Raw genomic sequence first — 27,346 nt, forward strand, 5'->3', positions numbered from 1 at the left:
TACAATTTGAGCATTACATTCAATAAACCAATCTAATAACTTGAACATATTTTAATATTTGTCAAATAACTGACTACGTTACCTACATCAATCATCTTTTGCGTACTGCTAAAGGTTCTATGGAATTTCATTTGAAGAGCCAGAACCCACCGACAAAATTTTATTTCAGACGGATATCACTCTAACTTATACCCTGAGGCAGCGCCCTTTTATTATACAAGGACACTTTATGGATGTTAAGACATCAAATTTTGATTTTCAAGCCACTGTTTATTTTGTTTTTTTTTTTTTATTGATCCAGATAAATATTTGATGAAGGTTCAATTTTATAAGGCCTGAGTGTCCTCTGCCGTACGTAGGAGTCGTTTCCATTCTACTCGGTCAATGGATGTGCGTCTTCAGTTCCGCACTCTGCGAAGGGTCCGTAATTCGTCCTCCAGTTGATCGACCCACTTAGCTCGCTGTGCACCACGTCTTCCTGTACTGGTCGGATTGCTCTCGAGAAGCATTTTAATCGGATTGCTTATCGACGATACGACCAGGCGGAGTACCACAGCAGAATCAGCGAAACGGCAGTTCTGATTTACATGGGAAATAAAACACGCGAGCTAACTTTATAACGGTATAATTCGGGATAAAAGAAAGATATGGAACCGCACGCGGGAAATGAACCTTTGGAATGAGGGATAAACGTCAAACGTACCTGGGTTACACCAATGCTATTAATAATAATTGTACTCACGAGGAGTGCTCGGATGCACCACAGGGTTGGCAGTGTGAAATCTAGACTTAGGGGAAAAGGCTTTCTTCTATAAGCACTAGAATAAACGTCCGAGTACGTGGTCAGTCAAACTAGTTCTGTTTTATTTCACATACGATCTGTACAAGAGACCTGCTCTTCCGAATGCTCATCTCTCGGTATATACAATAGAGGCAGTGAGAACCCCAACGGATGGGTTTTGCTATTTTACCGAATAGCAATCTTTCGCTTAGCCATTACAACTCCTTTCCGCTTAAGTAAAACATTATCAATCTCAGAATATGCTAAGCATCTATTTTGACTTTAAAAGAATGACTATTTGACAAAAATCTGAAAGCAAACTTTTCTTCGATGTTTGCGTATTGACAAAATTCAAGCTAATCTAAACAGTGCAAATGTAGTTCAAAAATTCGATTTTTTTAACAATTCGAAACCTTTGCATAATTTAATAATATTCGTAATCATCCTTTCTCCTTTTCTTCGTTTTTCTCTTACTACGCCTATGATTCACTTCTTGTTGGCTGATTCGAACATTTCCCTCCGGAACCGGTTCGCCCTCGCCAACCTGGCTAGCTGTGGCACCAACGTCTTCGGGCTGTCCAGGTTCCTCGCCATCCTGATTAGATAGAGGATTCCACAGGGATTCCTGGCCTCTTTCGAACAGGAGGGAATCGGCCGCAAAGCCGAAGAAGTCCGAATCTGAATCGTCCTCTGCTGCTCTCTTCCGCTTCTTGCCGTGACGGTCGGCATCGTCATCGCTTTCTTTATCAAAACTGCTGTTGTTGCTACTGCAAAGTTGCGCTGAAGTGCTGGGACTCTCTCCACAAAAAATTAAGCGCTGTGATCGTCTTCGGCGAGAGTCCACTGGGATCTTGAGCTGGCGTCTGTGCGCCGAAACGATCCGCCCGCTGAGGTTAATCTGTAAAACATTTCGAGAAATGTGTGTTAAATATGCAGCAGGTAACCATTGTCTAATGTCTGTTTTGTATGGGTTTTTGTAGTATAACAAATCTCCTTTCCTCAAATGTGTTAGCGTACTGTAAGTGTTTTCTGTATTGGTAGAACATGCATTTTGGCAATCTTCCGATTTTGTCAAGTTGTACTTAAAACTATGTTTTGGGTTAATTAAATCCAACGTTGTCTTTGGTTTGTATGAAAGAAGGCGCTCCGAGGGGAAGTCGTTGTCCGATCCTAAGCAAATATTCCGATAGTTCATCAGGAAGTAGTAAATCTGTTCCTCCATGTCTAGTTTTCTAATCTCTGGATCAAGCAGGAACTTCTTCAGGCCATCCTTTACCAAACGCACCATTCGCTCCGCTTGGCCGTTGCTTTGCGGATGGTAGGCAGGACTTTTCATAACAACTACGCCTTGCTTCTTGAAAAAAGTTACGAAGTGCTCAGAGTTGAATGGTGGACCTCCATCAGTGACTAGCACATCTGGCAATCCGAATCTAGAAAAAATGCTGAGAAACACCCGGATAACTTTTTGCAATCTGTGCCTGTTTTCATCTGTTCGACTTCCACCCACTTTGTGTAGCTGTCAACTACCACCACAAAAACCTTCCTTTCGAAAAAGAAAAAATCAGCGTGAATACGGCTGAAAGGTTTGTTTGTTGGAATCCAAGGCGAATACGGTGGACGTTTAGTAACGGTAGAAGTTTCTTGGCATACCCGACACGACTTGACGAAATCCTCAATATCTCGGTTCAACCCAAACCAGTAGACAGTCCGTCTGGCGAGTTGCTTGATTTTATTCATGCCGGAATGGTTCTTATGAAGCAGCTTTAAAACGTTCCTCTACCACTCTGTCCTGAAAAAACACACATCCGTCGACTTCTTCCAGATCCTGGTAATGGGAGTAAACGTCCAGAAACCTTTTTTCCAAACGATCCGGCCATCCTTTCCTCAGATACTCCATGATCCTCAAAAGAAATTCGTCTTTCTTAATTTCAACCTCTATTTTCCTATAGTCCATTGGGAATTCTTCGGTAAAGTTGAGGCTTTTAACATATTCTCTATCCACGTCCTTTGGAACCTCCTGGGAAATTGGAAACCGCGAGCAGAAATCTGCGTTCCCCATTCTGGCTGATGGCCTATAAACAATATCATAATCGTAGATTGCAAGATCTATCACGTAGCGTTGTAGTCGTGTAACGGAAATAGAATTCCTCCCTTCTTTTCCGTAGATGCTTATTAACGGCTTATGATCCGTGTAGATTGTGAATTTCTTTCCATACAAGAACTTGTGGAACTTTTTTACTGTGCTAACAACAGCCAGAGCCTCAAGGTGAAGGATGGGGTACTTTTTCTGCGCATCGTTGAGCGAAAATGAAGTGAATGAGATTGGCCTCTCTTCTCCATTCACTACGTGCGCAATTACTCCACCGAGTCCATAATTACATGCGTCAGTCACCACAATCACTGGTAAATCAGGGTCAAAGTATTCTAACAAACTGGGCTTAAGCAAAAATTGTTTACATTGGTCAAAAACCAAGTTGCACTCCTCAGTCCAATCAAAACGAACATTCTTTTTCAAAAGCCCATAAAGGACTCTGATCCGCGAGGACAACTTTGGGATAAATTTTGAATAATAGGTAATCAAACCCAAAAAAGCCTTAAGTTCCGTGACATTCCGCGGAGCGCGAGCTTCGCGGATAGTCTTTACTTTCTCTGGGCATGGTAAAAGACCAGCATCAGTCAAAACATGACCCAGATAAGGCAGTCTATCTACAAAAAACTTGCATTTTTTCATGTTTACCTTTATGTTGAACCTAGCCAATCTTTCTAGGACCAAATAAAGCTTCTTTTGACAGTCCTCGAGATTATTACCGGCAATAAGAACGTCGTCTAAGTAGCAGAAAACATTGTCCAGTCCCTTGAGTACCTGATCCATTACACGTTGGAAGATCGCGGCACTCGACGATGCACCCTGCGGGAGTCGGTTATAAACGTAGAGGCCTTTGATAGTGTTGATCATCATAAACTTTTTAGATCGCTTAGATAGCAAAAGCTGGGAATAAGCTCCAGCAAGATCTAAAGAGCAAAAGACTTTTGATCCAGAGAGCGCTGCAAACAAGTCTTGTGGTAGTGGTAAAGGATATTTGCTCGGTATTATAAGTTTATTTATCGAGACTTTGCAATCTATTACGAGACGAATTCCCTGATCCTTTTTTATCACCACTATCACCGGGGAAGCCCATTCACTTGCTTCTATCGGCGAAATTATACCGTCTCTCTCTAGTAAGTCAAGATGATCAATGACCTTATCCCTTAATCTTAAGGGCACCTCATACGCCTTCTTAAACACGGGCGTATCATCCTTAAAACCAACAATTGGATTTACCAATTTTTTGTCGAAAAGTGTTGGAAACTTACGCTTTGCATCGTCAATCACTTCCTCCCTTGTGGCAGTGGATACCGCAGGTAGTTTTTGTTTGCGGTTGTCTGTGCGTTTTGTTCGATCTATCGTACGACTCTGCACAAAGAGTAAATCGATATAATGTCGAACACGGTGAAATTTGATTTCCCACTCGGTTCTCCGAGCCCGACTTGGGGCGAAATCGCTGGATTTCTTAAAGGTCTAAACACAAACTTAATGTGCATGGAAACGGTGTACAAAATGGGAACAGACAGAAGCCTATGCATCAAGTTCCAGTCGGAAACTGCAATGAAGGAGGCACTGCGTCGGCACCAGGAGGCGGTTAAATTCTGCTATTCCAGTGGAAGAACAGTGATGGTGTACATGTTAGCTGCAGGAAAAAATAAATCAATATGTCCGAGTTTTTGATGTTCCCCCGGAGATAGTAGATGCCGAAATATCTGGAGCGCTTGGAAAGTATGGGAAAATTCAACGGATGGTGCGGGAAAAATTCCCATCAGACCTTGGCATGGATCACCTGTACACTGGTGTGCGGGGAGTATATATGGAGATTGAAAATGAAATCCCGCCTGCATTGGATATTGGTAAATGGAGAGCGAAGGTGTACTACGAAGGCCTCAAGGAAAAGTGCTTCGCGTGCCAACAAGAAGGACATCGTAGGAAGTTTTGTCCAACAGTGAAACAAAAGGGGAAGCAGAGTCAAGCCAATCGTCAGCAAACATATGCTGGGGTAGTGGAAGCAGGTGCAATAGCGCTGCTGAACGAAACGGAAACTAATAATGAGGATGTAATAGACATATCGGAAGAAGAACCAACAGCGGAAAAAGGAAATGAAGCAGTAACGGAAATAGTATCAGCGACACCAACGGAGTTTGTAACTGGAATCGAGACGGAAATGGATGAAGAACAATTAAGACAGTTCGACGCAGCGATGCCGCAACAGGGTTTGCCTAATTTTCGAGAGAACATCGCCAAGATGTCCGAGTTAATTGACCAACTTCCTAGTAGCAGCAAAGATCAGGCGAGTCAACGGCGTGCACAATTTGCAACATCCGGGTCGATGGAGACGCGTCCCAAAAAATCCGCGCGTAGGAGTTTTAAATAACAAATTTTGAATTGTATTCTCTACTGATAACACAGTTTAAAGATTGCGGCTCCGTAATGCCTAAAGACGCCTGAGCCTATTAAATAAATGTTAAGTAAAAAAAAAACTTCTCCCTTGTGACATCGTCTACCATGGCATTGACACGATGATTTATTGTTGGTTCCAAGAAAGTTCTGTGTCATCCGTCAAAGAAAATGTCCAGCCAGCTGCGACCCATCAGTGGAACGAAATCATTGGCCCCTTGAAGCACAATCAGGTACTGGTCGCTCACGATTCCATTCAGCTGCACCGACACTTTTGCTTTGCCCAAAATGTTCAATCTATTACCGTCAATCACGTAAAGTTTCCTATTGCTTTTCTCCAACTGGCATTTTTTGAAATTACGCAGAAAAAGATTTTCGGACATCACACTTTCAGCAGAACCGCAGTCCACTTCCATCGATAGTCGCTGTTTTTCGATCAAGGCTTCAACGAAACAAGGCGCGCTTGCCCTACTTCTTGCAGAAACCATCATACAATGAATGTCTTCATCTTCAGACTCAGACCTGTTCATGTCTTTCTTAAGACGCTTAAAAATGTATGACGAATTAGTAGGTTTAGAAGGTATGGGAGAGTCAATAAACTTTACAGATTGCCTAGACTTACGCGGGCTTTTCTTTTTCAAACGGTAACAAAACTTCTTTGTGTGCCCAGATTTATGACAAAAGGAACACTTGAAAACTTTCTCCGCATCCTCATCTCCATTCCTTCTACCTCCGCTTCTGTCCATAGAGTAAAAATATCGGTTACGATCAAAACTCTTACTTCTGCTCCTATAACTTTGCCTAGATGGATTACGCTCAAAACTCCTACTCCTACTCTGGAATCGTTGTCTAGTCGGATTACGCTCCACTCTTCTGCCCAATCTAGCAATGACACTGGCTCTCTTTTCCTCGTCACGGTTTACAAAACGCGTACTATTTGAGGATAGCTCCTGATTGACAATCAGCCTTTCGGCCTTAGCCGCGGTCAAATCATCCTCATCGAACAAACGCTTTTGTAACTTACGGTCGTACGTCCCAATTACCAACGCGTCACGAATCGCGCGTTCTTTAAAATTTCCAAAACCGCATAATTCTGCCATTTGCTTTATGGCAAGTACGAAGTCTTCCGACTTCTCGTACTGCCTCTGTCTACGGGTCCAAAATTTAAAAGTGTGTATCACATCGGAATCCTTTTTATCGTATCTCTTTTTTAACTCGTCTGTAATTTGTTTATATGTTAAATCTTTGATGTTTTGTCCCGGAAAAAGCAGTTTAAGTTGGCTATACACTTCTACGCCACAAACGGCCAAAAAGGAAATTTTATATTTATCGGCAGTGTAATTGTTGTGCTCGAACAAAAACTCCAGTTGCTCCAGATATTGGGAGAACGGAATGGTTCCCAGCACATAGGGTTCGGTCGTTGTTGTCAAAGACATCCTAATCACCAAAAAATAGCAAAAAAATGGAAGCACAAAATGCAAAATGCAATCAATTACACTAAAACGCTAACATCAACCGACAGTGTAATAACAAAACAAAGGTCGGTTTTCAAAATATAGAGAAAAGGAAACAAAAACCACGTACCTGTAATCTTCACCCTGCAGCGGTGGTGCACAGTCCAAAAGTGCACTCCAAGATTCACCAAAAGCAGGCCACAACACCCAGCAAGCAGCAACAGCACTCGGGATGCACCCGTTGCAGCAACGCAACAAAAGCACTCGGGATGCACCCGCAGCAGCAAAGCAACAACAAGCAGCTGTAAAAACAAACTCCTCCAGCAGCAACAGCAGGCACAGCAGGAAATCCACGGTTCAAATGTCAGCGATATGACAGAGGTCAATGATCTTTCACCCCGGAACGCAGCAATCCACCAACAGTCAGCAACAACAGCAACCACTAACTTCGAATGCACTTTGCCCTCGATCGATTCGCCCGCAAAATGCACTTTTCGGCTAGGTTCACTTGCTAGACACAGCCAACTGTCAAGCGCCGGTTCTCACCGCACACAAAAGGCGGAAAAGTGGTATCGACTGGTTTTACCACCACGCGAAAACCACAGTTGATCCCGACAAAAGCGCTGGTATCGGTTGCCAGATTTCTTTGTGGCCGCAAAATGACGCCAAAAGCTTTCACCAGCGGTCGTGACAAAAAACGTAAAAATGGCAATTTTCTTCTTCTTCCTCGTCGACACTGTGAAATCTAGACTTAGGGGAAAAGGCTTTCTTCTATAAGCACTAGAATAAACGTCCGAGTACGTGGTCAGTCAAACTAGTTCTGTTTTATTTCACATACGATCTGTACAAGAGACCTGCTCTTCCGAATGCTCATCTCTCGGTATATACAATAGAGGCAGTGAGAACCATAACGGATGGGTTCTGATATTTTACCGAATAGCAATCTTTCGCTTAGCCATTACAGGCAGGAGGTAACCATCATCCCTAAACACTCCTCCTCGATGCGCAGCCTCCGCGATCTCCGGATGCAGTCCGGAACTCAGTTACACCAAATCCAGCATCTCGCGGAAGCGGTCGTGCTTCAGCGCACAGTGGCCGGAAGCCGGACAAAACCTCAAAAATCGTCTCAATATTTTATTTTTCTAATATTTTTCTTCCATTATAGATACTTCAACTAAGAAAACCCCAAATTATCAAGAGATTTGGTCGAAAATTGAGTCTTGTAGATTTTTTCAAAGTTGAAGTTTTATGTGCTACAATATTAGTATTTATTGTCTTAATTTTATGAGCTTCCTTCATGAGTTCGTTGTAAAAGTTAGGAAGACTTGAATAATGTGACAATATTTTTTGTGTTTTTGGGTATGAATAACCATTACAATTCAGGGATTGTTTGGAATTCAATCACAAAATTATTATGTTTTTACAATATGCAAACATATTGACTTTTATGAAATTTTGAAGAAAAACTTCGCATTAAAGAGATCCAGTACTTGTTTAGGAAACATCAGAAAACGACGCCGTATCCCGGATCTGACGTGCAATTTTGTCTAGTTTTTGGCTATATAGGTCACTGTTTGCGCATTTTTGCGCTAAGCGCGATTTTTTTTCTATTAGGTCACAATGGAGCCGCATGGTTGTGGAGGAAGTGATATTGTTTGAAGTTTAAATTTTATCTTTACATAGTTCAAATTGACTTCAGAATACTAACAATTTAGTGTAATTTTCATTCTTGTAAGCGACTTTCACCAAGTCAGATGGTCAAAAGAGAGGGGGGATGTCTGAAAATGTAATAATGTAATGGCCAGTCGTCGAAGCCAGATCGCTTGCTGAGTCGCCTCTGACAAGGCTACATACTCGGCCTCCATGGTCGAGGTTGTTACGCTGGTTTGTTTCCGGCTGGTCCAGCTCACCGTTGCTCCTCCTAGTTGAAACAGGTAACCGCTGCATGACTTGCGGTCGCTGGTATCCCCGGCCCAGTCAGCATCGCAATAACCGACCAAGCACAGCTCCTCACAGTTTCTTCCTCCAAGCTTCAGACCGTAGTCCATCGTATGAATCAGATATCGCACAATCCTTTTAGCTTCGAGCCAGTCCAGCTCCGTGGGACAGCTCACTCTGCGGCTCAGTATACCTACGCACGCCGCAATGTCCAGACGCGTATTCGTAGCCAGGTACAGGAGCGATCCAATCAGCTTATGATACTCGACGTTGTCCTTCAGGTTTCGACTCTCGTTCACCATCTTGAAGTACCCAGTGTCCAAAGGAAACTTTGAACCCTTAGCACCCTCCATTCCGAAGCGCTTAATCAGCTTCCGAATGAAGACACATTGATCCAACGTGAACGACCCATCAACACTCCGTGTGACACGAATTCCCAGAAAGCAATTGACGTTTCCGAGCTGGGAGATCTTCAACTTCTTCTGGAGCGCTTCTTCGATCTTCTGAATCTCCTCCTGCTGTGCACATCCGATCAGTATGTCGTCCACATAGATCATCAAATACACCCAATCACCGCTAGAGAGTCGCTTTCGATACAGGCAAGTGTCGGCAGTACACTGTTCGAACCCCATACCGACCAGAATCTCCGTGATCGTCTTGTGCCACACTCTGGCCGCCTGCTTCAGGCCGTAAATGCTTTTGCGAAGCCGACAGACTTGACCTTCCTTCCCTTTTACGGCAAACCCAGGCGGTTGCCGCATATATACCTCCTCCGCCAGTGTACCATATAAGTAGGCCGTTTTTACATCCAAATGCTTGACGATCCAGTTGCGATGACCGGCCACAGTCAGAAGTACACGCAGAGTACACTGTTGAGCAACCGGAGCAAAAATCTCTTCGTAATCAGATCCAAGACGTTGGGCGAACCCTTGCGCGACGAGCCTTGCCTTGAACCTCTCGACGTTTCCTTCCGCGTCGTACTTTCGCTTGTAAACCCACTTACTCCCGATCACGTTTCGTTTCGCCGGAGGGTCTACAAACTCCCATGTCCGGTTGGACATCAACGAACGGTACTCCTCTGACATTGCGGCCATCCACTCCTTCTTCTCAGCACAAGTTATCGCTTCCTTGTACGTAGTCGGTTCATCGGTTTCGAGCGCCACCATGCCCATTACGTAGTCGTTGAATCTCGTTGGCAACGTTCTGCGGGTTGCGCGTCTTCGTTCCGGCTGTCCGCCTGATTGTTCAGCACCCGCTCCAGGTTCTACGTCGGCACCACTTTCTTCTCCACTCGAACACACTTCCGAAGTATCATAAAAGTCCTCCACTTCGTCTCTTTCCGGTGTTCCGTTCGTTTTCGGCAGCGGGTCCAACTCCACCATCGAGTCCTCGGTGTCTCGATTCTTCTCTGCCTCTTTCGTTAATTTTCCCGCCGGAGGCGGTGCTTCCGACGCCGTCGCCCTCACCGATCCGAATTCCAGATCCTCCACGAAACGAACGTCTCGGCTTACGGTGATACGAGGGACTGCAGCTGCAACCTCCAACGGAGGATGATAAGGGTCGATGGGCAACAAAGGACAAATTGCCCTCGTTACGCTGATATCTGTCACACTTGAGAAGTACACCAAATCGAGAACTCTTCCAAGGTGGTTGTATTCTATATTGCCTTGCTTTAGGCAGCTGCAGGAGGCAGCAAGGTAGAACTATTGAAACGAATACCCTCATCTTCCCTAGACCAGTTTAAGCGTGGCTGATTATAATCCCCACAGACGATAACGATATCATTAGGTGACCCCTTCTCACAGAGCTCTTGGACAGAGGCGATGTGTGCGTTAATTGTCGAAACATCTCTACTACGATCAGGCGGAATGTAGACGACTAATAACAGAAACTTTTGGCCCTTGATGACAGATGATACGCTGACTTGTTCTAGTGATTGGCTGCTGCTCAAATCGATCCTCGAACTGTTGTATTGCTCAGCAACAGCGATGAGAACACCTCCAAAACGCGATTTACGACTGTTCAACGCACAACGATCGCACCGATACACATTGTAGGAGTTACCGAAGATCTGCAGAGAAGTGATGCATTCATCTAGCCCAGTCTCGACCAAAAAAATTACGTCATAACTGCAGTCACGGGTGGCCAGGTACAGTTCATCTATTTTCGTACGTAGCCCACGAACATTTTGGAAATAGGCCAAAATATCACAGGATTCACTTGATTGTTGTTGTCCTGCCGTTGAAGAACTGGAAGCGGGAGTCTCATCAGCAGTTGAAATGTTCGGAGATAAATAGTACTTGCCATTACGCGTGTTGTGGAAGACCCTTTCACCCTGCCCACACGCAGGACCGGGACGGCTGGAGATCGCTGGCTGGAATGGCTCGACTGCGGCGGAGGGATCCAGGGCTTCCATAATGCTGTGTTCGGTGCGTCCCAGTGCTCGCGAGGTGAGGTGTGATGAACGGGGCATAGATGTAGATGATGAAGAGCTAAAAATGGTGAACGCATCAGGAGCTGGTCTAAACGGACAAATGTTGTACTTGCCTGAGGTAGCGGCTTGGAAGATCCTTTCCTCTGCCCCAGACACGGGTCCGGGACGACTGATGATCGCTGGCAGCAAAGGCGCGACCGTGCTGGGAGGATTGGAGTCTTCCATAATGCTTGCCGTAGTGCGTCCCGGAGTCGGAGATACTTCCTTTACTTGTCGGAGATGTTGATCCATTGGTGAGAAGCGCATTGATGGCGAAGGTGACGTGCAAAAAATGGTATACGCATCAGGAGTTGAACTAAACGGACAGAAGTTGTACTTGCCTGAGATAGCGGCTTGGAAGACCCTTTCCGCAGCTCCAGACACGGGACCGGGGCGACTGATGACCGCTGGCAGCAAAGGCGCGACCGTGCTGGGTGGGTTGGGGTCTTCCATAATGCATGCCGCAGTGCGTCCCGGAGTCGGAGATATTTCAGCAATGGTTTTCGGTGAACGATGGAGCAATTCCCTAAGTTGAGTGGTACTACGACATGATCTTATTTCAGGGTGGTTCACTGTATTGACATTTCCGGTGTTTTCGCCGATGTTGGGGTCAGGTTCACAACCGATGGTTTTCGAAATTTTTGCGCAGAGTACTCCTCAAACTCACGAAACATGAGTCCTTCCGGCCAAGTCGAAGGGTCGAGCGCTCTCGTCTTCAAAACTGGATCCAGGCCGACTTTGAAGGAGATGAAGTTCATACGACTGACATCCGCATCTTTGGCCACTAGTTTAACAACATTCGGAGCTTCATCCAATTCGAGGTTCGCTTTTACCATTTCCGATATTTGCTCATTGGTAACATCAGGACGAATGCGAGATAAGTAAAGCCAAAATTTGTTTTCAGGCTTCGCAGTAATAGGGACAGATACGACATTCTGCCCTACTTGTTTAGAGCCAGAGCGACATTCGGTAGCCATGTGTGTCAAGTCTGGTCCACGGAGTCGTTTGGGAGCACGAGCAGATTCGATCTGAGGCCAAAGCCTAACCGCTGGTGACAGAGTAGGTGGAGCAGGTTTGGACAATTGTTTTATTTCCTTCTGCAGGTTACTTATTGCTTCCGTGAGAGAAGCAAACGGGGAATTTTCGTCGGCAACTTTCGTGATTGAGCGCAGGTGTGAATTCTCGAACAAATCGCCACATTTGTCACACATCCAGTACACATTTTTTCGGTGTGACGTGAAATAGTTCATGAGCGCACGCGAAACACCAGAGCATTGCATGTGGAATGTGCAGTGGCAGTATCCACGACAGGTCACAAAATCAAGTCCAGTTATGGTCTGGTTACACTTGGCGCAATTTTTATCCATGACTGCTCAAACGCCTTCAGGTAGGCACACAATACGGCAACGTAGAATGTAGAACGACGGGGACGACGATTTGCTCCAAAATTGGATGTTGTTTTGATGGCACGTATACGACACAATGGAGATGCGAAGAGCACAGCACAGGCAAATAAATATCAAATTAAGACACAATCACGACAGAAATCAAAAAGACTACACTATCTTCAAATACAGTCAATAATACACCATGTAGTGGTCAATAAGTAAAAATTAAAGTGCAGTGTTAACAAACTAAAAACGGGATAAACAACGATAGCGAAAAATCGGTTAACTTTACTCGGCAGGGTTGCCAGTTGAGTGAATTACTATTCAATTACTTGGCGTTCAAAATGGCGTTTATAATGCGCCAATTTCACCTCGTTATTTCCTTTTACACTTTTCCCGATGATACTTATAATCAACTTATGGCGAATTCAATTTGATCCGACCTACTAAAACTCTGACTAAATCCGACCTCTCTCTCTCTCTCTCTCTCTCTTCTTGGCGAAACGTCCTCACTGGTTTTATATCCTTCAAAATAAGAATATTAAAGATGTTGACAAGTCCAAGGCTTGTGCAGTCTCTCCTCTGTGGTCCAATGACCACCCGTATTTATACTACCTTAGGTAGACATAATGAAATATACCTAGACATTAAGGTACTGTAATGAATAGTATTTTATGTAGGTAGATATCCTATGCACACAATCATTAGGTAGACACTACAACTGGGACAAAGCCTGCTTCTCAGCTTAGTGTTCTATGAGCACTTCCACAGTTATTAACTGAGAGCTTCCGCTGCCAATGACCATTTTGCATGTGTATATCGTGTGGCAGGCACGAAGATACTCTATGCCCAAGGAAGTCAAGGAAATTTCCTTTACGAAAAGATCCTGGACCGACCGGGAATCGAACCCGTCACCCTCAGCATGGTCATGCTGAATACCCGTGCGTTTACCGCCTCGGCTATAGGGGCCCGACCTACTGTTCCGCTAAACCCGCTAGCCTTTTCCACGGATCTGCCTTTACGACTAGTCACTGCAATCCAGTTATCTTTCACCGCCGATGTCGGGCCTATCTGCTCTAGGCACTTTTGTCACTGGCGTCGCCTCCCAGCTTATTTCGCAGTTAAAAGCGATAATTGCAGCAAAACTATAAGGAAACTTTCACATTTTCCACTATCACCTTTACCACGTCGCAACTGTTGAGTTTTCGGATGCACGCTTTCGGAGTAGTAATAAAGATGTTGTATTCGCTTTGAAGTCTCAATCTGAACTGACCTCACTCAGCTTTATTGCCAATTTCGATGCTGCTATCGAAGAGCAGGTAGATTTAACATTCGCCGTTTAACGGGCTTCGCCCGTGGTTTCGCTTACACACTAAACACATATTCTTCATAAATTTTGGCTCCATATTGTTAAATTCAATAGTTGGTATTATTCAAACATTTTCTGGCTTAAGTACATTACAAGTCAATAATAATATTTGCATATCTTTTACAAGTATTTCATGTTTGGATTAAATAATAACACAGCGCAACATTGTTTTTGTCTCAAGAGCAAACTTATGTGTCGCTGATAGATTTTGGACCACTGAATCTGAATCTGGGCTCAGATTTGCTCCAGCACGTTACAATTTTGAGCTACACCTCAATTTATAGGGCAAAATATGCGACTTTGAACTTTTTTGACAGCCAGCCATTAAGCATAGAAATATTTTCTTAAGCAATCAAATCGATCAATCAACATCTAAATTATCAACTCATGCAAAATATTTCGTTTTACGAAATACACATAAGTTTGCTCTTGAGACAGACCAAAAGATAATTTTTGTTACGCTGTGTAATGAACTACATTGTTAAAACTATGTTGCATTAAATTTTGCGGTATTTGTATTATTGTGCCCCTAGTTTAGTCCAATGTCTCTCCCTTCCGATGGTGTTCATGTGGTACGCATGAACTATTACGACCATTAACCATTAAGGTTAATATATTAAATTCGGCTTTGGATTGACTTGCGCTCGTATTGCCCCACCAAGTGCTGCAAAATGAAAATGAAATATGTCGTAAAAAGAGCGCTAGGTATACATTTTAAAGTTTTTTTTTTGTTTTATTTCTAGGCCCAAGAGCGTCACGGTTCTTCAGAAGATCGCATTTCACGACTTGAAGCAAATGTAGAAGAGAAAAATGCAGAAATTATGCGTTTGAATCAAAGACTGAAAATGAATGAAGAGCACAATCAAAGGTTATCTTCAACGGTTGATAAACTTTTATCAGAATCCAATGACCGATTACAAGTTCATCTAAAAGAAAGGATGACAGCACTAGAAGAAAAAAATATACTTACTCAGGAGTTAGATAAGGCAAAGAAATACGCTGAAGAACTGAACCATGAAAAGTCTGAAGTACTGAAAGAAATGTCAAAGAGCAGACTAGAAATGGACAATTTCAAAAGACAGCTGCTGCAGCAGGTAACATTAGTCACATTCTATGCCTTTCTACACCGAGGTTTTTGAATTTCATTGAATGATATCTTAGTGCTCCTGTTGTCGATTTTGTTTCTTTTTGCACCAACATGAAGATGCTTGTTTACATTAATCTAATAGTACTTGAAACTTTGAAAACTGTTTTGAGAAAGTAGCAAATTTCTTGGCGTTAAGTTAAAGTTTGTCATTTTTTTTGCTATGGTGTTTCGTTACGCTCTATTTCTTAGTTTTTCTTGATGTGAAAAGATACAATTTTCATTTATAAAGCTTCTAATCAAATTTGATCGTTTGATATACCGGTTGGCATGTATTTGCCAACATGATTATTTTTGGAAGCAAAAGTTTGATTCCCACGAAAAAAAAACGTAACGCGTGGAATGTGTCGTTAACATTAAAAATGCAAACCCACATCTCAAAAACTTGTTTTATAAATCTCAAAACAACATTTAATTTTATAAATATTTCCTTAGTTTTTCTGCCTTTAGAACTTGTTTTTTTTTTGCAGTTTGAAAGTTGTGATTATCTTATTTTTTTTTATTGGAAAGGAGACCTGATGGTTGCACAATGCTGCGAGATTTAGAGAATAACTGGATTGGTGATTAGAATATGTTAAGTTGATTAATATTTCAATACGATACATTGTAGGAAATAGCCTTTAACATTCAGCAAACGGAAGCTTTAACCAGAAGCTTGTCTCCTACGAATGGAACCGACGCAGAAAATTTCTCTAGGAGCGCTTCTCATGCTAGTTTTGATGCCCTAAGTATAAGAAGGAAGAAACAACTTTTAGAAGAGGAACAGTTCAGTAGATCGCTCACTGATCAAGATTGGGGGAAAATGCAACAAATAGCAGGAGCACAAAACTTTGATGGCAGTGCCGTCGATGGTGATGACGCGGAAAGCTTATTTAGTACTGCCGATATTATGTCTCCTAGTGGTCACACGGACGCCCAAACACTTGCCCTCATGTTACAAGAACAACTAGATGCTATAAACAATGAAATAAGGTAAGTGCAAATTGTAATAGAATTATATATTGCGCATTTCCCACCTCACTGGATCCCTTTTGCAGTTAGTATATGTAAGTGCGGGATCATGAATAAAACTGCGATTTTGCATCGAATCGTTTCGGTGTCTTCTGCGCACTTATTCAGCACCTTGTAATGCATAAGTGCGCAGAAAAAACAGACACAATTCGATGCAAAATCGCAGTTTTTGTTGTTGTCTGTATTAATGAAATTTCTAGCCCAAGGCTAGTTCATCTCGGGGCTCACGAAGGAAGAACTCACATTTTGTGAGTTTGTCGGGAGTGGGATTCGATCCCAGGTCCTCGGCGTGATAGTCAAGTGCTTTAACCATCACACCAGGTCCGCTCCACAAAATCGCAGTTTTATTCATGATCCCGAACTTATACAAACGCGAAAGGGGTCCAGTGGGGTGGGAAATGCGCAATATAATCTTTCAGAGGATTGTTTTCATATCAAAAAAGCTACTAAATCACAACCCCCTGAAGAAAGCGTTAGTTCTTGAAGCCGCCGTCTTTGGTGGGGCGCCACGGGTTTGTTTACGAAATTTCAGTCTGCTGACCAATATGCTACGTGCGGAAGCGAACTTTGTCGTGCGAAGATAAATTCGTGAATGAAAAACGATCATTTCCACATATTGTTCAATGGGTTCAGTGTTCTTTTTTAAGTTTACAAGACGCACTAGTATGAAAATACATTTAGCCCATTTATTTATTTATTTTTATCTAGTTCATTTATTTGGGGTTTAATCGCGTATAACGCTTTACGGAGCCGATTTACGGATCTTTCTTTGTACTTAATAGTATACATTATACAGAGTAATAACTTTTTAATGATATCTGTTGGTAATGGGTGGAAGCCAGGGTACTCGTGGCAGCTCGAGGTTAGAAGGTCACATTTTGAGGGATGGACAGGGTAAGGATTGGGCCAGAGGTTTCACTGCTACTCATCCGGGGGTGAATCGCATCTTGCTAGCGTATTCGGTGCCTTGTGGTGTTGGTACCAACTTGGCCAGGAGCAGCTTGGTAACACAAAGATGACAAAACAGAGAAAAAAAAACTGGAGAAGAAAACACAAGCGAATTAAACGTTTATACCAGCAGAGCGAAGAAAGTCGAAAATACATCCCATGTATGTGACATCGCGGGTCCCCAACACATCTCTCACAAGAACAAAGGGTTGTCTACCTCGGGCCTCAAGGGTATCCAATAGTAGCGCTCTGGAGGCGTCATTATCCGGGCATTGCCAAACTACAGTATGCGGCAGGAAAAATGCGAAAGTGTTTTTCAACTTCAAACCTCATTTTCGTCCATTTGACATTAACCAGTCTATGTTTCAACGTTCCATGATCTATAATAGGCTAGTTTTCTGAAAAGTTAATTAAAAAATTTCCCATTTTGGTCACTAACCTTGACAGGGCGGCGCCTGAAGATGAAGACAACCAGAATTTTCAAACCGCAGAAAATCGCACAGGTCGCTAAATTTCGCATCTGATAAAACAAAATTTTTGATTTTCTCTACAATATCATCAAATATATGTACTTATTTCATCTGCTATGTGAAACTACATGGCTCTGGATCAGTGTGGTCTGGTTGTTCATCGAATTTGAGCTAATTTTGTTACTGTTATAGTCATTTTGTTTAATGACCATTGGGCGCGCAGTTTATTGATATCCGCTAATTAGGCCTACATTATCACATGTTAAACATCAAATGTGTTCATTTTTATTTTTCAGTGCTAGAATATAGACATTGACTGATACACTGTCATGAAAAAATAGTCATATATATCCCATATTTAGCGTGTAATAGTGCCTTGAACTTTTTGCATTTTTTCCTGCCGCACCCTGTACGTGGTCGATGTCATCATAATCGGAACCGCACTTAGTACAAACATTGCTCAACGCGAAGTTAATCCTGTGTAAATGCGCGTCTAGCGAGTAACGGTTGGACATAAGTCTTGACATCACGCGAATGAAATTGCGACTTACATCCAAACCATACGACCACACTCGCAAAGAAACATTAGGAATAATGGAATGTAACCTAATGTAACCACCGTCCCAGCTGGCCATCTCGCCAATCATTTTGCCAACTTTGAAGAGAACTCTGGCGAACAAAATGGAAAAAATCATCATGTGAAATTCTTCTATCATAGACAGGGTACGAAAAACGGATCACGCCGAAAAACAAACGCTTTGTCCTAGGCGGTGTATGTTGGTAACAAAGGCGCTCCGCAACAAACGCATGTCAGGCGACGAGAGCAATAAAACCAACATCGCTTGCCGTGCGTGTGCGGATATTCCGGCTTTTTTGTTGAAATTTTCGACATACGTTATCGAATTCATGAGCATTTGGACGAAATAAGACTTTTGCAAACCTCAGAGTCGAATTTCAGTTGTAAAACAATGCGAAATTCACGATGTGAATAGAACGAGACAAATATTCCTACCGTTTTTGTTGTGAACAAACTCGGGAGCGATTTTGTCATTATCTGCTAACGAAAAAACAAAGCGTTGTGTCGTGCCTCCTTTGTTGCCTATTTTTCGCTTGCAGTGGCATATTCTGCGTACACTGATCATAGATCTCACCTTCCTGTGCGCCCACCTTTGTGAGAGAGTCCGCCTTCTCATTGCCATAAATTGAGCAATGTGAGGGGACCCATACAAAGGTAATCTTGTATGATCTTTCGACCAGTGCACTGCGAGGAACTTTGATAGCTCTTTTCTTGCTACCTTGTCGATTATTTCTCTTTGAAGTGTATTTAACAGGCGTAGACGGGGGTGACAGGTTCTTGCTGCAACATGGATCTGAAGCTAGATGAACCCGATTCTTCGGAGTTTTTAAGTTTACCCCGCCTCCTTTGACATACACAGATAAAAATAATGAGATTTACACGTCATGTAAACTTCATTTTAGGCATGTAAACTTAGTGGTATGATGGTTTACATGATATATCATGTAAATTTGTGTTATATGTCATGTAAACACTCAGAGTCATGCGGAATTACATGACATATAACGGAAGTTTATATGATATTTTATTACTTTTACATGATATGTCACAGAAGTTTACTGTGATATCCCACGCTCCAAACATGTGCATCATATGTCACATAATTTTACACTCTTTTTTCGATCTGTGTAAGGCAAACTTTTGAAGGAAGACTTCAAAAAGACCTTTCGGCGCAATCCCGGAGAAGATGATGACTTCCTTTTTCCAGGTGCGTGTACTTCCGAAAGAGATCCACCCTCATCAGTTTCGCCATCGTCCTGATCATCGGAAGAAAACTCCTGATAGGGATTTTCACTGCGAGTAGTTTGTAAAAAAGATTTGAGATGGATTTTGGATGGAAGCAGATGGAAAGATAGAAACGGATAACGCACAGTGGATAAGATGTGTAAGATTTTAGGTAAAAATGTGAAGATCTGGATGTGTCGCCCCCCTCGCTACCATCCGTCACTGAGCCGAACGCTCCGTTAACGCTGTACCGGTCGGGGTTTACCTAGCTGACAGAGGAGAAAGCATTCCAGAAAAGGAAGGAATTTACACTTCCACCGATGAGACATGATTCAAGGGTGGCCACAATTCTCCCACTAGTTCGAGCAATTCGTGTTCCATTTGCCGCAGGTCAAACATGTCACGACCCCGAATCCCTGCATATCGATTTCGTTCCAAGCACCAGTACGTGGAACAAATGCAACAGCAGCACCAACTGCATGCTGGCCACTTGGATTTCCAGAAAATTCTGGACGTGCTGCCTTTTGCAAATCCAGTCATGACTGCTTATATCATCACTTCAATATTTCGAAAAGCAGCTGAAGCAACCACCAATGTCGCATCCGCTCTAGCAGCTCAATTTCCCGGACAACGTCGCCCACTTCAACTAGTCATCCTCCAGCCAGAAACATCATTCCTCCGGAAAACTATTTTGGAAACAGGTACTTTTGCTCCGCTGAAGGTGACCAGGAGAACTTTGCTCAAACATCCCCCGGAAAATTATTATTCAAGTGTATAACATTTAAAATAAGTTTTATTTGAATAAAAACATAATAAACTTAGTTTTATTCTTTTGTTTTTTTTTTTTTTTTGAAACGTAAACAAGTATGGACGACACTATTGCTGAACTACGTGCATAGTTATTTAAACTAAAGACACTATATGCAAAGACACGAAATGTTCCAATTGGAATTCCAAATTTGCTGTCAATGTTATTCCAATCGAGCAGGAACCTGTCAAACGCGCTTTAAAAACATTGCTCGACAGCATCATCGTCATGACGCGACAATCATCATCAACAGCAACAATCATCAGATTTCGTGTCTTTAGCATACAGTGTCTTTAATTTAAACCATACAACTATTGTCAAACTAACCATGCCGCTTGTCACACGCATGGTAAATTGAACTATGAAATTAGATTCAAGAATACCATAAAATGTAAATAAAAAGTGACATGGTAAATTGGACCCTGCACATGGTAGTTTCAAAAATCAATCATGGTCTACCAAAATCAAGTAGTAAAAGTGTTTTAATTTCACCCTCGAATTGGTCACCGTTACCATGTCCCCTTTTTCAGTGTAGCTACGGGCCACAAAATAAAACTCATCATTTCAGTTGGTGAGGCCTTTTCAATAGATTACCCGTAGGGAGTGCGTTCAATGTTGGTCAGCAGGAGTAAAATCATTTTATTTTGTATGGCGGAAAACATCTAAACTCGAATTTCTCGAAATGAAAAGCTTTTACCGAAAATATATTTTGTAGGCACCAAACCGGTCATCATTGTGTACAGCCGTTACCAAATATTTTTTTCGAATAATGTGTTCCACTTCGAGAAATACGCATGTAGATGCTATTCGCCATACAGAATTTATTTTTGTGATATAAATACTTTTAGCGATTTTTCTCACATAGAAGTTAGCGCCACATGGGTCGATGCGGAAAGCAGGAAAACAGTCAAAACATTTAATTCTTCTCTGGTTCGAGTAAAGGGATACTCTAAATAATTATTATATTGAGAATGTTCTAATATGTTTACAATGGCAATTTTGGAATAGAAAAATCATTGGTTTTTAGATATTTTTTGGATATTCGATAAGCATTTCTTGCATCTCAGTACTTTAACTTCAAAGTTTGACCATTGAAAACGTGTTGAACATTGAGAATTCAATCTTTTGTAAGTTTTCATGAAGTTTAATCACCGACGAACCGACGTGACAGCGGTGTTGCAGAACTGTTCCTCTGCCATTCAAAGCTTGGTAAGACCCAATATTTCAAAATAATAATATGTACATATACTATATTAAAAATATAGGTCACTTCACGTTTTTACATACAACGACACGGAGACACCGTTATAACGGTTATAACTATAGTGAATGATTTCAGCACCACCTGTTGTCAGAAGAAGTAAAAAATTAGTCCTGTTCAACGACGCAGATTGAACTTGCTCGAAGTTGCTGCATCTTGCTCTTACCCATTAGTCAACAAACGTGTAAGAGTAGGATGCAGCAACTTCGAGCAAGTTCAACCTACGTCGTTGAACAGGACTATTGTAGTTTTATCTGTTTTAGTTTACCGTGCAATGCGACATTTCTTCAAAAAAAAAAACGTTAGGGGTGTCGATGTTTTTGGTTCCCAAATAATCGATTAATAGGGGAACTTACGTATTCTCGGCAGTTTTGTTCTCTTCGTCATGGGTTTTTTTTTTGAAACCTGTAGGGCTCAGAGTTGGCCTCAAATCCTTCCCAACCAAGCTGAGTTATATGCCCAAATTTCAGGCAATTCGGTCCACAAAAACCCCCCATGACGAAGAGAACAAACCGGCCGATAATACCCATCGTCACCCTAATTGATTTACAATACAGTCAGGTCTTTTTTTAAGCGGTTTTGATTTACGCGGCCGCGTAAATGAAAACTCTATATAAAAAAAAATCATCGTCGAGAAATGGTGAGACTTTTTTTACGCGATTTTTTGAAATTTGAACCGAGTTTTTTTACGCGGTACGTATCCCCCGCGTCTCCCCGGGTCTCCAGTTAGCCTAGTGGTTAAGGCTATGGATCGCCAATCCGAAGACGGCGGGTTCGATTCCCGTTCCGGTCGGGAAAATTTTCTCAACTCCCTGGACATAGAGTATCATTGTGCTTGCCTCACAATATACAAATTCATGCAATGGCAGGCAAAGAAAAGCCCTTCAATTAATAACTGTGGAAGTGCGCAAAGAACACTAAGTTGAAGCGAGGCAGGCCAAGTCCCAGTGCAGACGTAGAGCCAGAAAGAAGAAAAAGAAGAAGTAAAAAAACTGACTGTATACGCAAACAAAATAATATTTCATTAGATGACATCTAGGAATACATCTATAGAAGAATTTGAATGCTCCCTCATTGTAACGACACCGAAATCGTTTAACATCAACATTTTAATTTTCCATTCTCAAAATTAACCTTTAATACCCAAATTTTTGATTTTGATTTAAATATCATTTTTCGTCATCAAAAAAAACCGATTTAAACATTCATTTTTCATTTATTTAGTTAACAACAAATTCATGATAATACTGAATCAACAATTTGCCGCCATAATACTCGATTTGCAGCTGCAGCTCTCCAACGTCGGTCACGCCCAACACTCGCCAGATCACGATCCACCTGGTTCGCCCACCGTGCTCTGCGTTCCACGCCTTCTTGTACCAACCGGATGGTTAGCAAACACCAACTTTGCAGGGTTAATGTCCGGCATTCTTGCAACATGCCCTGCCCATCGTATCCTTCCGGTTTTGGCCACCTTCTGGATGCTGGGTTCGCCGTAAAGTGCAGCGAGCTCGTGGTTCATCCTTCTCCGCCACACACCATTCTCCTGCACGCCGCCGAAGATCGTCCTTAGCACCCGTCGCTCGAAAACTCCGAGTGCTTGCTGGTCCTCCTCGAGCATCGTCCATGTCTCGTGTCTGTAGAGAACCACCGGTCTTATTAACGTCTTGTACATGGTACATTTGGTGCGGGGGTGAATCTTTTTTGACCGCAGTTTCTTCTGGAGCCCATAGTAGGCACGACTTCCACTGATGATACGCCTTCGTATTTCACGGCTCACGTTATTGTCAGCCGTTAGCAAGGAACCGAGTTAGACGAATTATTCTACCACCTCGAAAGTATCCCCGTCTATCGTAACATTGCTGCCAAGGCTTGTCCTGTCTCGCTCAGTCCCACCTACCAGCATGTACTTTGTCTTAGCCGCATTCCCCACCAGTCCGACCTTTGCTGCTTCACGTTTCAGGCGGGTGTACTGTTCTGCCACCGTTCCAAATGTTCTAGCAATAATATCCATGTCATCCGCAAAACAGACAAATTGGCTGGATTTCGTGAAGATCGTACCCCGACTGTTGAGCCCGGCTCGTCGCATAACACCTTCCAAGGCGATATTGAATAGTAGGCAGGAAAGTCCATCACCTTGTCGTAGTCCCCGTTGAGATTCAAATGAACTGGATAGTTCACCCGAAATCCTTACGCTGTTCTGCACACCGTCCATCGTTGCTCTTATCAGTCTAGTCAGCTTCCCGGGAAAGCTGTTCTCGTCCATAATTTTCCACGATTTAAACATGTTTTGGAAGATGATTCTTTTTAATTCTCGATTTCGTGAATTTCAGTTTTTGATTTTTCTAATTTTTATTTTTGAACTTCCCCAAACTTTTATATTTTTCCTAGAAGCCAATATGGGAAACGGATTTTTTGAGATGAAAACATTTTGAGATTTTATGATTATTGATGAAATATAAATATTTTTATTTTTTTTCACAGAAAATTTTATTTTCCGTGTAATTTTAAGGAAAATAATTTTAGAGTGTATTCGATTCCCTTAAACTATTAAACAAGGATAGAATAATTTGGGAAAAATTTGAAATATGGTAATTGTAGCTATTCAATACAAAATAAACAATGACTTCTAAAAGGTGACTAAAACATCAGTTTTTCAATGATTTTTAAAAAATGTAAATACGCTTTAAAATACACCAAAAACCATTTTGAGATGTACAGAACAATCCTAAATATCAGCCAAAAATATAAAAAAAATGATTTTCCACGAAACAAAAATTATAAAAATGCTCAAACTATACCCCGTCTAAAGGCGGGATTGGGTATTAGAGGGTTAACTTATATTTTGCCCTGGTGGTTGCTATTTTATTTGACAATGGCTTTTAATATCATCATTCTTGATGCCCATACTGACATTCATCGGATTAAAGCTCTTCAATTTAATCGTATAATTTGTTCTAGATGCATCTGGAAGAGAATTTACTTTTCTGTACATAAATGGCTCGTTTGTGTTTCTATGGACTATGGGCTATGGAAGTTACTAAACGTGAGAAATGGTATTTGCATGTCGCGATTTGGATCAGATATGTGGTTTTCAGACACGTAGAGCTCAATAACGCGTTAAATGGTTCACAAATCTTTCACGAAGATGCCAGCAAAATTTGATAAAAATAAAAATGAAAAAAAAACGACCAGAGAAGTATACGAGAAAACCCTGACAACTTTGAACTTTTTCTTTTGATTTTTTCCATAGAACTGCTTATAAAAACGTGGGTACAATGTTGGCCAGGACAACTACTCTTAATTCAATAATCCATTTTAGTTTGAAGCTAAAAAGGTGAACATGTTTCGTTGAAAAAGCGTTTTCCTGTCGTTTCTGAACGTATCTTTGTAGAGAAACGTATATAATTTTGAAGTCACTCATAGACTTCATGGCCTTGAAAAAGTTTGTGTTTTATTATCAGAACCTTTTGTGAGATCGAACACAGAAATTTTATGTTAAGGTGAAGCTAGATTTTATAAGACTTTATACACATAGAAAAACGGCAAAAGTCAAGAAAGTGAATCTGTGATTAGTTCATTCGCGTTTTTTTTTCATTTTACAATGTGCTTCGGTTCATGTCAAATCGTACTTCAAGTATTTGGCTTTGGTAAGTTAAAGTTGGGGTTTGAGACCAATAAGATAGGGGGTCTACTTGTTCAACAAGCGTAAATTATTGAATTTTTTTCATCAAATTAGCCTGTAATTGGGTTGTTTAGTGAATAAAATATTGCTATTTTCTATAGCCCAATCAAAAGAGCACATTTTTCTGTGTATAACGTGATTTTATTGGATTCCAATACTTTTGTTTTGATGGTTAAATTAACAACAGTTTTCATTTTTGTGGATAGAATGACAGTTCAATAGATAAAGTGACAGTTCGACCCGAACAAAAAAAAATCCCCATACAAACTTTAAATGCATTTTAAAAATAGCTCTCGAGCTCCGAAAAATATGTAATTTTGGATTTCGACTAATTGTTGGGCGGAGAATCCGATTATGAAATAATCCGGATACCCCTAAAGAACCCAATTAATAGAAAATGACGAGAATTGTCGTTTTCGTCCATTTTCAATTTAATTCTGATCCTGATTTCTTCGCAAATTCAAGATCAAAAAACATAGTATGCAAGACAAAGTTTGCCGGGGACAGCTAGTCTATCTATATAAATAAAAATGGAATGGTGTTTGTATGTCACGAATAGGCTCGGTAATGGGTCAACAGATCGACATGATTCTTTCACTGTTGCATTCCGCCAAGACTACGACGTGTTCGTACGAAAAAATAATTAGAAAAAGTGACCGGCAAGGCAAGAAAAATCTGAAATTCCATTTTGAGGGGCATTTCTTCATGGAACCGGATGTTAAAAAAAAAACATAGTAGGCAGGCAGGACGACGTTTGCCGGGGCTGCTAGTTTATTATAAACTGGCTGTCCCGGCAAACTTTGTCTTACCGTCTTGTGGTGGTTTGACAACTGTTAAGCTCAAAATAGCACCGCACTCTAGATTGATTTCATTTCGGTCGTGGTGATTTCCTTCCCAGCTCATGGGAAATCAGTTCTTTATCAATTTTGTTACTTTTCTAGTTGTTTTACGTAACTTTTTGTACATATAAACACAGCCACCACGAATACGAATCGAACCATGCAGGGGTCATGCTGATCGGTTCATCCGTTCGTGAGTTTTGTTGCCTCAAAGGGACTTCAAACTCATTTTTATATATATATAGATAGATAGATAGATAGATAGACTAGCTGTCCTGGCAAACGTCGTAATGCCTGCCTACTGTGTTTTTTGACAAACAGCTCCATAGGAACGTTCCCCGCAAAGTAGATGAGTATAGGAGCCCCCCCGTTCCAGAAACCGGAGAGGTCTCACACCAAGCTAAGAACATTCCTCGGTCCCAAGAATGCCCACATACAAAGTTTCACACCGATCGGTTCAGTTGTTTCCGAATGCATAATGCCTGGTTTAGACAGTGCAAGTGACTTGATTCAAGTTGATGGAAAATGCCCAATTGAATGCGAATTGAACGTGTAAACACCACCATTCATCTCACATGAGCAACTCACTTGACTTGAACGAATGTTGAACATGTTGAACTTTTTCATTCTAGTCAAACGAAATCGTCTCACTTGTCCCGTCTAAACCCGCGATTCATGTGAGCTGAATTCAAACCATCTGTCAGTGTGAAGAATTTAGTTCAGTTTGCTTACTGTTGAAAACAATCGCGGTGGGCACTGATCTTTCAGCAGGACAAATAACAACACTCGACTTGGTTAGTTGTCACATGCTACAAAGCTGCAATTGTTTATTGTTCTATTATAAAATACAACATAATACAATATAAAAATACTCACAACTTCAGTGATTTTCACATCGAAACAGAAAGTTGGTTTCGATGCGCCCGTGCTATCACTTGTTTTCATTTTGTTTTGGTTATTGATAACACGGGAGCTTGACAGGTCTCAGACTGTCTGAGTCAGACAAACACACATTTACTTTAATCCGACAAATGTACAGGGGTTCGCAAGACGATTCTCGCGTAACACTTACGCTCCGCACTGAGATGCATTCAAGTGAACACTGAAGTCATTTGCTCAGTCTAAACACATCATTCCATTGAATTGAACATCTTTGAGAAGTTAGCAAGTGGAATGTTCGTTTCAGTTGAACAATGTAAACCAGGCATAAGGGTCAGACCTAGGGTCAGGCAGACAGACAGACAGAAATTCATATATATATATATATATATATATATATATATATATATATATATATATATATATATATATATATATATATATATATATATATATATATATATATATATATATATATATATATATATATATATATATATATATATATATATATATATATATATATATATATATATATATATATATAAGTTATCCGTCCCAAGTTAATTGGGGGATTTTTAAAAAAAGGATAAAAAACTAAAATTTACTGA

At 41.4% G+C, this 27,346-nt stretch overlaps 2 protein-coding genes and 2 long non-coding RNA genes across 10 annotated transcripts in view; 1 reads left to right on the forward strand and 3 right to left on the reverse strand.

Annotated features, from left to right (window-relative positions):
- On the reverse strand, positions 1–27,136 carry LOC109402989 (uncharacterized). Its single transcript, XM_062854937.1, has 2 exons — positions 26,733–27,136; positions 1–1,679 (listed from the first exon to the last, which is right to left on the reverse strand). Exons 1-2 carry the CDS (start codon positions 26,799–26,801, stop codon positions 1,206–1,208), a joined length of 543 nt encoding a protein of 180 aa, XP_062710921.1. The 5' UTR covers positions 26,802–27,136; the 3' UTR covers positions 1–1,205.
- Positions 1–27,346, forward strand: part of LOC109402987 (liprin-alpha-1) — a 545,355-nt gene that overhangs the window by 173,352 nt on the left and 344,657 nt on the right. For all 7 annotated transcript variants that reach the window (XM_062854909.1, XM_062854913.1, XM_062854915.1 and 4 more), the window contains 2 exons: positions 14,633–14,983; positions 15,644–16,005. In XM_062854909.1, coding sequence (XP_062710893.1) covers positions 14,633–14,983; positions 15,644–16,005 — 713 coding nt within the window. The remainder of the gene's footprint in view (positions 1–14,632; positions 14,984–15,643; positions 16,006–27,346) is intronic.
- Positions 1–27,346, reverse strand: part of LOC134288983 (uncharacterized) — a 487,443-nt gene that overhangs the window by 116,465 nt on the left and 343,632 nt on the right. The gene's annotated exons all lie outside the window — the stretch shown is intronic.
- Positions 1–27,346, reverse strand: part of LOC109402988 (uncharacterized) — a 56,792-nt gene that overhangs the window by 20,616 nt on the left and 8,830 nt on the right. The window lies entirely within an intron of this gene.

The sequence above is a fragment of the Aedes albopictus genome, chromosome 2, assembly GCF_035046485.1.
Source record: "Aedes albopictus strain Foshan chromosome 2, AalbF5, whole genome shotgun sequence".
Taxonomy (NCBI): Eukaryota; Metazoa; Arthropoda; class Insecta; order Diptera; family Culicidae; genus Aedes; species Aedes albopictus.

Bases quoted from the DNA above. Each gene is read 5' to 3' on its own strand.
- LOC109402989 (XM_062854937.1), bottom strand. From the start codon at position 26,801: ATGAAAACAAGTGATAGCACGGGCGCATCGAAACCAACTTTCTGTTTC. The intron at 1,680-26,732 runs GTGAGTATTTTT...AATGTTTTACAG, and splicing joins ATGTGAAAATCACTGAAGTT to ATTAACCTCAGCGGGCGGAT.